At 37.8% G+C, this 13,707-nt stretch overlaps 1 protein-coding gene and 1 pseudogene across 1 annotated transcript; both read left to right on the top strand.

Annotated features, from left to right (window-relative positions):
• The first annotated feature begins 1,631 nt into the window (after nucleotides 1–1,631).
• On the top strand, nucleotides 1,632–5,189 carry gcgb (glucagon b). The gene is made up of 6 exons (XM_066688226.1): nucleotides 1,632–1,771; nucleotides 2,041–2,143; nucleotides 2,513–2,668; nucleotides 3,904–4,011; nucleotides 4,417–4,557; nucleotides 4,693–5,189. The coding sequence occupies exons 2-6, from the start codon at nucleotides 2,049–2,051 to the stop codon at nucleotides 4,706–4,708; spliced, it is 516 nt and encodes a 171-aa protein (XP_066544323.1). The 5' UTR covers nucleotides 1,632–1,771; nucleotides 2,041–2,048; the 3' UTR covers nucleotides 4,709–5,189.
• Nucleotides 5,190–7,438: 2,249 nt separating this feature from the next.
• LOC136711922 (adenylate cyclase type 10-like) lies at nucleotides 7,439–13,591 on the top strand (annotated as a pseudogene).
• The last annotated feature ends 116 nt before the right edge of the window (nucleotides 13,592–13,707 follow it).

Genomic DNA, 13,707 nt, shown 5'->3' with positions numbered 1-13,707 from the left:
CTAGGAGGAGAGAGGAAAGTTCAGAGCCTGAGAGAGGAGAGAATTAAGAAAAGGAAGGTTGATTAGTAGGAGATTAAGGTAGGATTGGGGAGGAGGAGGACTGTTGAAGAGCTTGCATATGTCTGTGATCTTGGAGGAGAAGAAGTAGGCAAAATCATCAGCAGAGAGAGATGAGGGAGGAGGAATGGGAGGGGGGGTGAAGAGGGAGGAGAAGTTGGAGTAGAGTTTGCGGGGGTTGTTGACAGAGGATTCAACAAGTGATTGGAAGTAAGACTTCTTGGCTGAGGTGAGTGAGTTGGAGAATGTGGACAGTAGAGAGCGGGAGAGGTCGAGGGCAGCTGGGAGTAGGCCACCAGCCGAAGCGGGGTCTAAAACTGAGGCCTGCAAACACGAACAATGAAACATAGCAGAGCTTGTTCCCAGCATGCTGAGAGAGCAAGAACTGCTACATCCACAGCAGCAGTCTGTAGTGTGGGCGCAAGCTGGCAGAGGAGCCCCTCATACGTGCGAGATCTCTTATGGCACACCGAGGCTTAGGCCGGGCAGCCGGGCCTCAAATTTGCCGTTGCTAAGCCCCTGCTGTGGAGGAAAAAGCCCTGTGGGCAAAAAACCAACACAGCAAGCAGTCGGATAATACGGCAGTATATATATAAGGCAGTATATTAACACGACTATTATGGAACAGAATCAGGATTAGCTATCAAAATAACTACATTTTAAACATATAGAAAGGTACTATAGCGAGAAACGGTGGTGAGAAACACAGCAGTGAAACCAGCCAACCAAAATACGCTGTTTGTAAAGGGTCTTATGCACAAACAAGACACAGAGAGCTCACGTTCTTGAGTCCAGCGAAGAGGCAAAAGAAGAAGAACCTGCACAGATGTCACCTTTTATACAAACAGGAAGTGGAAGGGGCCTGTTCTGAGTGACAAGCGCAGGGACCAATGGCAGCTTTGATAGAGTGACATTTCGATCGGGTTCCTACGGAAGTGCGCAGAAACCCTTCCCCCTTGGGCAGTGCTGCCGACTTGAAAGACAACTTTTAATAACACCATGACCATGTGCTAACATGGCCAATATTTTCTTTTGACTAAACACAAGTCAAAAGTAGATCTTACAAGATCTGCTATTTGTGGTATTTTGTAGATTTTGTACAATGCACCCCATCACATCATTGCAGTTTTAATGTTGCAATTTCAACCCTAAAAGTTGATTTAGAAAAAAAAACAAAAATGTAGAGTTTTTTTTCTTGCACTTGGCCCCAGGACTCTTCCATACAAAACAGATGCTACACAAAAGGTCAAAAACATCAACCTCTCATCATACAGGTAAGTGCAGTTCATTAATACATTTATTCCTATGAATTACTTTTCTTATTTTAACCGCAGTTATTTTAGGCTCCCTACACTATGCAAATGAATGACCATAGTGTTTGCAACAATCATTGAAGGAACACTGGAATTCTGGATTGTCCCAGCAACGACAGCGATCCTAAACACACAAGTAAATCTACAACCAAGTGGTTGAAGCAGAAGACATTTTCTGGCCATTGAGCAATTCACTGGACGCAGGTGGAAATTGAAATCAGTCTAGTGTAAACGAGCTCAGAATAACTAAGCAATCACCAAGCATACCACCTGTCACACCGCGCACGGCTATATAAAGCTGAGCAGATGAAGGTCCACAAAACAGCTCTCGGGAGCAAGAAGAACTGATCCAAGGGAGAAGCAGTAGAGTCTTTCTTTGGAGAACGCCAACTGAAATACAGGTAAGAGGCTCATCTATTCATTTTGTCAACTGGTTGTATATTTATGCATGTATGTATTTTATGATGTATTTAGGCCTGTCTATTTTAAACAAAAAAATGATAGAACATATATTTTGGTTTGGAATACTTCAGTGAAAACTTATTCATCTATCTGTTGGATGATACTCATATCAGCATAAAATAAGATGAGAAGAAAACATGTAGCTATTGAATATAATAATATAATATTTCACCTATAATACAAGTTATATTTTTTAATTATTTGGTAGGACACACAATGAAAGGGATTCATTCTCTGGCTGGACTGCTGCTTTTGATTATTGTTCAAGGTAGCTGGCAAATCCCACTGCAGGACTCAGAAGAAAATTCAAGGTAAAGTGTGAACATCTGTTTTTCTTTATATGAAGTAATGAATACTAAAATAGTAGGCTATTTAATCTGACTCATGAATGTAACACATTTTTTAATAATAACAAACTACAATATATTATATATTATATATATATATATATATATATATATATATATATATATATATATATATATATATATATATATATATATATATATATATATATAAGGTATTGGCATTATGACTAATCAATTAAAAACATACAAACTTGATTCTAGACATTTGGATAAAATGGTTTTATTAAAGTTCTGCCATTGAACTCAGAAATATTTATATTTTACCCCCAAAAGTGTATAAAATGAGAAATAAATAAGTATATTTGTATATAGATTATTGACAGAAGACAATTCTATTGATGAACCCCGGGAACTTACAAACGTGAAGAGACATTCACAAGGGACCTTCACTAACGATTACAGTAAATATATGGATACCCGGCGAGCTCAAGACTTTGTTCAATGGTTAATGAGTACGAAACGGAGTGGGTAAGTGTTTCAAATCACTATATTCAACAAGCAGTCGTCATTCTAGAGAAAGTAACCAAAGACTGATACCTTAGTTATGGAGACGTGTAGCATACAACTAGAAATAAAGGGTTAAAAACACTACAATAACTACAAGAAAATGCTTACATCAAGCATAACATACTGATAGGGAGTTTTTATGTTTTGTTTTTTAATGCTAAAAAGTTATTTAAAAAACAAAACAAATCTTACACTGTAGATCTTTAGATACCTCAGATACCTGGGTTTGATATGCTTCAGCACAGTAAACTCATCAAATTCTGAGATTTACTTTAAGTATTATATACATTTAAATTAATTTTAAAATCTAACAGCTTTCCTCACAGTTTTTGTCTGATTAACAAATATGGTATAAAGCTCTGTCACAGTAGTTTTAGAGGCATTATAAAATATAATACATACAGGCAATACATAGAGGATGGTACATGAGATATCCTACCACTTTAATCAGAGACATACATCTTTTCTGTGCTGGTTTTAAAAACTGCATTTTCCTAGTTTGATTCATAATGGGATATAGCAAAAAGTACATGGTATGTTCTATATATACATGCATATATATACAAACATATATATATATATATATATATATATATATATATATATATATATATATATATACACACACATAGTGTACAAACACAGCATATCATAATACATACAATACTACACTGTGCAATATGTCCCACAAAATAAAGTTACAAGTTTTTGTTTGTTTGTTTGATTGTTTTGGAAGGAGCAAACATATACTCAATGTTCTCAGAAATTCTCCATTTGGCTACAATTTATATTTAGCCGTGACAGAAAAATCACATAAGCATACACTTTAGGTTTCTTTAAATCTCACATCCATAATCCGAGTATCAACTTTTAGGTGAAACTGTGGCTTTATTTCAGGTTGTAACAATGTTTTAATGCTTTGAATCCAGCACATTGTTGGAATAGAACAGCATGAAAATAATTAAATGGGTAGATGGATAAATTCATAATTTTTCATGAACACACTGCCACTTTAATCCTTTAACATGAGCCTAATTTCTAAGTAATAGTCACCTTGAGCATGTGTATGTTATTAGTTATGTCCTCCCCTGAGAACTCCAGTCAATCTATTTCTTGAGTAGCATATTAGGCTTTCAAATCCAAACAGCAGAGATTCACTCACCTCCAGTACACTGAGCACTTTCTTTCTCTTCCAGTGGAGTTACAAGGCGCTATGCTGATGCTCCCTACATCAGCGATGTGTACTCCTACCTGCAAGACCAAGTTGCCAAGAAATGGCTGAAGAGTGGACAAGACAGAAGAGAGTAGGGTTTTGTTCTATTAAGCATCTTACATTGTGCCTAGAGGAAGAAAAAATAATAATAAACCAATGTATAATTAAATTGTATTATAACATATGTTTTGTATGACCTGTATTGTTATTTCTCTGGTCGTGCAAATAAATTGACTGAACCGAAGCTTTGGGTTTATTGATATTGCAAAATGTCTTGTATTTTTCACTATTGGTTTTATTATGAATTACTTTTTATCCACACAATGCATTACACAAAGCCACAATTCAGATATGACTAGATCAAGCAAAATGTAAAATAGCCATGACTTTCTTTACTTACATTATACATATGACATAAACCGCTAACTATTTAAGTTATATTTAGCAGCTTAAAATGTTTCACTCTGACATAAATGTAAATCTTGAAAATACTTAGTTTTTCAGAGGAAACCAGTGATACAGACGTGAGACGACATGCAGACGGAAGCTTCACCAGCGATGTTAACAATGTTCTAGACAGCATTGCTGCTAAAGAATTCCTAAACTGGGTCATGACTGCTAAACCTTCAGATGCAAGGTAATAATGAGACTCTACACTGTGACAGGTTCTGTCATATCGGTACTGAAGACTTGTGACTTGTTTCAAACTGTGAAATATTTCATACTCTAAGATCCATTAATCAAGCTTGATTTTTTTGTTTGTTTGTTTCAGCCAAGGGAATCCATGAAAGAAAAAAGAAAAAGAAATGTGCTTCCTTGTTTGGTAATATATTTGGATCTGTAAGACACTGTTAGTCACAAATGGAAAACCTTCAAAAGATGTGTTCTACAAGACCCTGGATGTCATTTAAAGCCATACTGCTTTGCATGCAATGAAATGAGCACACTGTAATACTGTGCCACAATTCTAAAAGTAAATAAATACTGTCTAAAATTTATATGCTGTACAATTTAATATTAAGACCTCATCATCATGCTCTCTGCGATGTATGAAATGCAAAATGCACTATTCATGAAACGATGCATCTGTAAAACTGACTTTGACTATAAATTAATAAGCAAAAGCACTAAATATTCCAGGTATAACAGGATACTGACAGATAACTGTCAGTGTAAAATCTTAAGCCTCTTCATTCAAGTGTTGTTTCAAAATGCAAATGTAAAGTTTTAAAGAACTAATGCCAGGCATAAATAAACTTTTTTCCCTCATATTCATATTCATCATCTTCATTTTTATTGTTTAATATATACATTAACTTCCACTTTTTACATTTCCCACAGTAAACAATATATATTGATTTTGTATATTTGTTAATGTATAGTAACTTTTTTTTTCTATGGTGGATTCTTTAACCTGCCTAATAGATGCTCTAGAATTAAATATCACTGTGGCAGTATTGGAATTAGCGAATAAGAAAAATACAATTTTTCATGCACAGATATATACAGCTGTAACTAAAGCCAATAATTGCACCCCCCACCATCAAAAAAGCTTGGCTGGAGATGGGAGTGTGGGATAACTGAGGAGCGAACACTGTGACAAGCCATCTGATTGGCACCTACAGCAAAATTATTTCCCACTGTCAATGTAAAACACAGAGGCATTCATTTGTATTTAAAAGTGATATTTAGATAAACAAGCCTCGCTTAGTCCACAGCACCATGGGAAAATACCCTTAAGAGGCTTCGGAGTCTGTTTCTGTCATTTCCTTTTCCCATACTGCAGTTTAAAGAGTGACATGCATGGTTTCAGCAAAAGGAAAACGTGCCCATCAATAACATTCAGGGAAACACTCTCTTGATGAGTGGAATCAGGAATCAACCACTACCCCCCTGGTCTGCCTACCAGTGAAAAAACTTGACATGAGGATCCCCTGCCTTGGGATGCAGTGCCTCTCCAAGCTGTCAGCTGGCACATCACACCATCTGTCCGGGTTTCTCACATTCAGTTGCCATGTAGCTACTTTTTATTTATGCCTCCAGTGATGCACATTTTATCCACTTACAATCTCACAAACGACTCACTTCAGCAAGGCCTTAGGTATAGGGACCTACCTAACACACATGATACGGATTTTAAAGAGAAGATCTTCTTACATCAACATTAAGACAAGGCCTTACGATTAATTTTTATTTTTTTTGTGAGTGCTGTGTACAACATAGACGCACTATGTTCAGTCAGACTCACTGCAGAAAATTACTCCAATCAACTTATATATATTAATGGCTTGTATGTATACCCGAAATTGTGTCAGTTAAATTAGCACTCTCATTCAATTGTTCATCTTAGTAGCTTCTTGTAATTAAGTTTGTTTTGAGATCAAAAAAGTACTGGGAAAAAATAAAGAATGGTGTATCCACGAGGTAATTATCCTTGTGCCTTCTACGAAGCCTAGTAACAGCAGCCTCCTGCTCTACCAGAAGAGCTAGGAACGGGGCCCCTGATACCAAGACAATACCATATGAGAACAGATGTGCAGTCAAGCAACCTGTGCTCAACACACAGCGGGCTAACCAGACTGGATAGCCACTGCTGGATAATTCAATTAATAATAATGGAACTATACACATAGCGGGCAACAAGAGCCAACTCAAGTGCCTTCCGCTGGACACAGCAGCAGCGGCCCCCAGCACAGCTAGCATAGCTAGGGCAGGCAGGGTGAGCATCTTGAAACACAACACCTTGAGGCGGCGATTGAGGCGGTGATTGAGGCAGCGATTAAGGAGCCTCAGATCCAAGATGGGGAGGAAACTGCCATCTTTCTTGGGCACTAGGAGGTATGGAGGATAGAATCCCTGGTGCAGCCCCAGTGGGGGCACTTCACAGATTGCGCTTTTCTCTAAGAGAGCGGCGATTTTGACGCAAAGTGCCACACACTGCAACAGTTCCCTCACTCGCATCCACACCACACCTCTGACGGGTCTAGAACTGTAGATAGTAGCCAACTGTTATAATTTGCGGAGGTGCCAACTGGAGAATTGCTGAGGGGGTGTATGGGTGGGCCAGAGGCTGTTGGAAAGCCTCAGGGCCATGGCACTGGAGGTGTGGGCAAGGGGGGCAAGGACACCAGTGCCGAGATGGTGGATTTGACATGGGGAAAATCCACCAGTTCCGCTTCCTGTGCATCCTGGGTCCTGGCGTAGACTTTGTCTGCCCGTGCCTGGGTGGGGGCTGTCGCCGGGTGGTCCCAGGTGGCGTATAGCTCCACCAGGAGATTAGGCAGTTGCAGGAGGGCCCACGTGGGCCTCTGTAACCAATCGCCTCTCTCAAATCTGGAGGGCAGGGTCTGTTGTCCAGGCGATCTGGAGGGACTCCACAGACCACGCCCTGGGCGTCTGGGCCACCTGCGCAGCTAGCAGGGTGCAGATCTGATCCATCCAGGTGGTGAGAGCCAGGATGGCAGCATCTCGCCCCCTGTCTGCGGAGCTCAGACCCGTGCGCAGGCATCACGCCGAAGATGGGAGCGATGACTGTGAGGAGGAGGAAGAGGAGGAGGGGAGCCTCTCTCTCTGTCCCCTGATTGTCCCGACAGAAGAGACAGAGGGGCTGAGGGCCAAGTGGAAAGAAGGATCCACCGAAGCCCCATCCTCACTTGGAGAGGAGGACAGCCTGACAACACGGCGGCGACATCGGCGTCCAGGATGTGACTGGGACCCCACCTGTATTTTCAGGTTTTACAGCCATTACTGGGAAATTTACCATGAGTTGCAAGAAAAGCTATGGAGCAGATCAGTCAACCAGAACACTTCACAGCTATATTGGAGAGACAAGTGAGTCGCAAGTACTCTTTTGCTGATTATTAACTTGGCCATAGTGCAAAGGTTGTTGCAGTCAGTATAAACAAGCAATATTTTATTATGTTAAAAAATAGATAATTTATAGGTATGATAAAATAAATGTAAGAGTTCAGAACAAGTGAAATGTTAAAATCTTTGTTTGCTTCCAATGATGTAACAATATTGCTCACTATATAGCCCAGTGCAAGACCTAAGCTTAGCAAACCCTCCAGAATTGTGCTGGAGTCCTGGCTGAAGGAGAGCCAACAAATACTGTACAAGTAAAGACAATTACAAAACCATGAACAGCTTCTCAGTACCATATTAACTAGACAAAAGACATGATGCTGGGATTGGAATTAATCATTTACAAAAATTATAGGAAATCACATGTTTAAACTCTTTTTGTTATTTTATTATGTTATTATATTATTCATGTTTAAACCCTTTCCTATTTTCTTATAAAATGCTTAACAGATATATTGTATATATATATATATATATATTGCTGCAGTAGGAGACATTCTGAACTATGCAGGTAAAACAAAATAATTATACTTAAAAGGAGAAAGAAATAAAGGAATGGGCTTCAAATTCAAAACACTGGCTTCCATCAGCAGGTACAAAATCACAGCAGTATTCCTTCACAGTAAGAGAAACCTCAATTTATATCACTCTATCCACGGTTACTTCTCTGTCAGATTTGAATTTACAGTTTAATTTCTTTGGGAATTGAAGGCAGCCAGCAGATCTGGAATCATGATTTTATCCTTTGTTGTACAGGTGATGCAGTGCTGGCCCTCTGGAGAGCAGAGGAAACGTAGCTGAGTGATGTCATTTCCCTGGCAGTGAGTTGTAGTGTAAATATCCAAGATCAGTGTGGTTTTCGAGAACCTGAAGTAGGCAGCCAGCTGAGAGTGAAAATAGGTTTTCATGATTGAGAGGAACGCAATTGCGGTTCGAAACCCGAGATGCACAGCTCACTTAGCTACATGCCTTACTGTTTTTAAATTGTAATTTTATTTAAAGTGGAAGGATTCCTGAACCTACATTGTAAATATGTAGATGGTCAATAAAAATCTGAAATAATTCAGTTTCAAATAAAGGGAAAATGTCACGTCACTGATAATGGGCACCTTGGTTTATATTTCCATAAAATCAAACACAGGCTTCATAGGCAGTTTTTCTATAAATAACTGTCACTGTATGGATATTAAAAAAAATGTCTTTCTCATATGTTGAAAAATTGTGCCAAATGTATCATAGTTTTCACAACATGCTTCCACGTTTCACTTTTTTACAGGTACAGTACATAAAACGAGCACCTAGCTTTTCAGTTCAGTATTTGGAAATGGAAATGAAATTAAAGGTATTTTATTTTTAAGGATACATGCATACCAAATATATATTGTTTAACCTACTGTTTATTTAATCAGACTGTCTCAGACTCAGTCATCACAATCAAGATTGATGACAAATATGGAACTTGAGAAAAATCTATGTAAATATGTTATGGAAACTGTTTTGGATAAAGTAAGTATATATATATATATATATAAATAAAAATATAGACATGCCCCAAAAGTATATAATTGTTGCCTTCTGTTTAGATAATATATCTTTAAAAACATTATTTCCATTTTACTTCAGTAAAGTCTAAAATACAAATGTAATCAAAGTGCTTTATCTTGATTTACTCTGCAAATAGAACTCTGTCCTATAAGATAGAAAGTAATAAAAGCAAAAGCACTTTGGATTTAATGGCTTTATCTAAACTATGGACAAATCAGATAAAAAAAAGTTATATTCAGTTTCATACCACACTTTTACTGTTTTCTGGAGATGGCGACCTCCTATCAAGAGAACAGATTTTGTACTACCCTAACCATTATAAGACTGCTTTATGCCAAACAGCTTTTTGTTTTCCTATACTGATAGATTGATGATGATCAACCACCATTGTTTTTGTAAACCTCCAATCCAAATAAGAAGAAACAGAGATGGCACAGTGTTTCACACTACACAATGCAGGAATTGGAATAAGCGATCAGATGGAAAAGCATCATGGGAGAATAAACCAAGTATTTATGTTTGACAAAGTAGGTATTCAACTTTGTTAAACTAATAAGCAGAAATGAATAATTGCATCCACAATCGTGTCTGTGGGATTGGTACAGGTATGACGGAACTGAAGCCTGTCTTTTCATAAATCTGTTTCTCAATTCTTATAGGGTTGAACTTTTCTGTGTGTGTTTGGTCTTCCTGGGGATATGGGAAGATGCAAGAGCCCATGCTTTACATGCAGCTTTTGGTATACATGACTTTTGTTCCAAGGTAAGGTAAAGTGGAATTGAAAACGAGTTAATGCATTTTATCTCATTGCACTGGTTTCCCCCACTAGAGGGTAACGCTGACTCTCATCTAACCCAACAGAAACAGTCTGTTCTGAACTGAGTTATTCTGTGATGGAGTTCAACCTTTACGTGCACAATGTAATAACCCAAACATAATATATCTGTTCATATTCATGAATACAGCAGTATCCCTAATGTAATATTAGTATTGTTAAGTATATAAGTATATAAACATCATAAAACACTAATAGAATAATGGAGAAATACAATTTAAACTAAATGAAAGTAGGGGTACATTAGGCAAGCCAGATTTCCTAACCTGTTTATAATTTGTCCATATGGCTTCGTGGTCTTCAGGATCTTGAATTAGCATATAATCTGAAAGACAGTAATTTCTAGAGCATCTTGTGATCATATTTGGTCTTTCATTTGGAATTTCTTGTTTAGAGCAAATAGTGCCATCTGTTGGTCAAACTATATCACTTTGAGCAGCAGTCTGATACTAACCAGCCCCAGAAATGCAGATATCTCAGATTTACTAAGAGAATCATAAACTTTGTTTGTAAATCCCAAAATAATCCATATGGTTTTGTGGAAGGACACATTTCCCTGTAAATCCAGGATTCATTTGTTGTTTAGTTTTGGTTTAAATGCATTTTAAGAAGTCATGCCTTTCTAGTAAACATGTTTAGGTTCAATAGATGTCTGTATTCAAACTGAAATAAATAATTTTGTATCAAAACAGAACAGCATCTGTTGGTGTTACAAGTCTGCCTGTGTTCTGTGGTGTTGTCGGACACCTTGTGAGGCATAAGTATGTAGGTACATTAATTTAATTGTATTAATAATTAATTATTTGAAATGTCTTCAGCCTGTTCTTCTTGCAATGTGAAAGTTTTCACTGTTTTAGTAATATCACATACTTTTGTTTGTTCTCAGATGCATTTAGTTTTTTGTCTCGTTATTCCAATCATACATCTTTCCATGCTTCTTTGCATTTGCAGTTTCTGTATCATTTCTGCATTTATATATAGTTGCAAAAATGCATATTTCAAATTAAAGTTTAAGTTGACAACTTTCTGAGACAATATTTTATCCTTTACTAATCTTTCGGCACCCCCACAATGTTTTGGCACCACACCCTAGGCCACCACCTAGTTCACCCAATAGTTGTACCATCCCTGGCTACCAAAAAACATAGTGTCACAGAATATTTAATAAAGACATTCGCATATAGTTTTACCGTATTTGTTCTTTACTTGGCTGCGAGAAAGAAGGGGAAGTACACTCACCTAAAGGATTATTAGGAACACCATACTAATACTGTGTTTGACCTCCTTTCGCCTTCAGAACTGCCTTAATTCTACGTGGCATTGATTCAACAAGGTGCTGAAAGCATTCTTTAGAAATGTTGGCCCATATTGATAGGATAGCATCTTGCAGTTGATGGAGATTTGTGGGATGCACATCCAGGGCAAGAAGCTCCCGTTCCACCACGTCCCAAAGATGCTCTATTGGGTTGAGATCTGGTGACTGTGGGGGCCAGTTTAGTACAGTGAACTCATTGTCATGTTCAAGAAACCAATTTGAAATGATTCGACCTTTGTGACATGGTGCATTATCCTGCTGGAAGTAGCCATCAGAGGATGGGTACATGGTGGTCATAAAGGGATGGACATGGTCAGAAACAATGCTCAGGTAGGCCGTGGCATTTAAACGATGCCCAATTGGCACTAAGGGGCCTCAAGTGTGCCAAGAAAACATCCCCCACACCATTACACCACCACCACCAGCCTGCACAGTGGTAACAAGGCATGATGGATCCATGTTCTCATTCTGTTTACGCCAAATTCTGACTCTACCATCTGAATGTCTCAACAGAAATCGAGACTCATCAGACCAGGCAACATTTTTCCAGTCTTCAACTGTCCAATTTTGGTGAGCTTGTGCAAATTGTAGTCTCTTTTTCCTATTTGTAGTGGAGATGAGTGGTACCCGGTGGGGTCTTCTGCTGTTGTAGCCCATCCGCCTCAAGGTTGTACGTGTTGTGGCTTCACAAATGCTTTGCTGCATACCTCGGTTGTAACGAGTGGTTATTTCAGTCAAAGTTGCTCTTCTATCAGCTTGAATCAGTCGGCCCATTCTCCTCTGACCTCTAGCATCAACAAGGCATTTTCGCCCACAGGACTGCCGCATACTGGATGTTTTTCCCTTTTCACACCATTCTTTGTAAACCCTAGAAATGGTTGTGCGTGAAAATCCCAGTAACTGAGCAGATTGTGAAATACTCAGACCGGCCCGTCTGGCACCAACAACCATGCCACGCTCAAAATTGCTTAAATCACCTTTCTTTCCCATTCAGACATTCAGTTTGGAGTTCAGGAGATTGTCTTGACCAGGACCACACCCCTAAATGCATTGAAGCAACTGCCATGTGATTGGTTGGTTAGATAATTGCATTAATGAGAAATTGAACAGGTGTTCCTAATAATCCTTTAGGTGAGTGTATTTTCCAGTGCTTTGAAGGTTTTTTTGTGAAGTCAGGTTCAAAAGAGCATCACAACATTGTTATGTATGGTTAGAAAGCTATGGAAAAAGCCACTTGCTGGCAGAAATTGTTCACAGAGCAGCAAAGGAAGGAGTGAGGTTTGTGCTAAACATAAACACTTACAAAACATCTTCAAATATTTATGTAGAATTCACTTAACATCAGATCAGCTCACATGCAGATGAGAGTTCTTGTGCGATTGGGAATAGCTGTTTGAAATGTTTTAGATCAATTGGGTATGACTGAAGAGCAACTAGACGTAATGGAATTTAGTTTGTGTGACTACAAAGAAAAACATTTGTTAATTATGTTTTTACACTAAATAATTATTATACTTTTAAGTAAATAAAACAGTTTTGTTATGATTTTATTCACAGGGTAATTGCATTTGAGCTTTTGAAAACTAACATTGAACAGCCATTTCACACCATTCAGACTCTGATGGCACTTCTGCTGTCTGTGGGAAACTGTAAGAGTTACAAGTTACAAGAAGTTTTGCTTCAAAAGCTCAGAAACCCAGACCAGAAAGATTACTTGTTTACTTGATTACTTACAATCTCATTCTTGTTAAGGTGTTGTACATATATTTTTTGTATATTTTAAACAAATAGGTTTTCCAACATTATTTTAATTCAATTAATACAAATCTTAAATAAAATTCAGTTATTTTCAAGAAAGATGTAATACTTATAACATGCCTTGTTCCTGTTTCGGAAAAAGTATGACTTCTGGACAGCAAAGAAGAGCTACAGGAAATTAAAACATTCTTTTTATTAATGTGTTTCACATGGTATGTGCAATTTGTTTTTTATATGTAATAATTCAAAGGTATTTCAGTGTTTTGCACTTGAAGAGAACACAGTACAAAATAAAACAAGGTTGATACACTAGAAATATATATTGTTTGTTTGATGGTTTGTTTTTAGTAAACTTTGGATCAGAGAGAAAATAAAAGTGATCACTTTTAACCTGCCTCATGCCATTCTCTTGTTATTATTCACTTATATAATAGTCACTGATTCTTCCTTCACCATTATAATTTCCTTTA

This window comes from Amia ocellicauda, chromosome 16 (genome assembly GCF_036373705.1).
Source record: "Amia ocellicauda isolate fAmiCal2 chromosome 16, fAmiCal2.hap1, whole genome shotgun sequence".
Classification (NCBI taxonomy): Eukaryota; Metazoa; Chordata; class Actinopteri; order Amiiformes; family Amiidae; genus Amia; species Amia ocellicauda.
The sequence above is the reverse complement of the archived record's forward strand: the minus strand, read 5'-3'. Positions and strand labels throughout refer to the sequence as shown.

Excerpts from the sequence above, each read along its gene's own strand:
- gcgb (XM_066688226.1), top strand. The coding sequence starts at position 2,049 with ATGAAAGGGATTCATTCTCTGGCTGGACTGCTGCTTTTGATTATTGTT. Across the intron at positions 2,144-2,512 it reads GACTCAGAAGAAAATTCAAG|ATTATTGACAGAAGACAATT; the intron begins GTAAAGTGTGAA and ends ATTTGTATATAG. Across the intron at positions 2,669-3,903 it reads ATGAGTACGAAACGGAGTGG|TGGAGTTACAAGGCGCTATG; the intron begins GTAAGTGTTTCA and ends TTTCTCTTCCAG.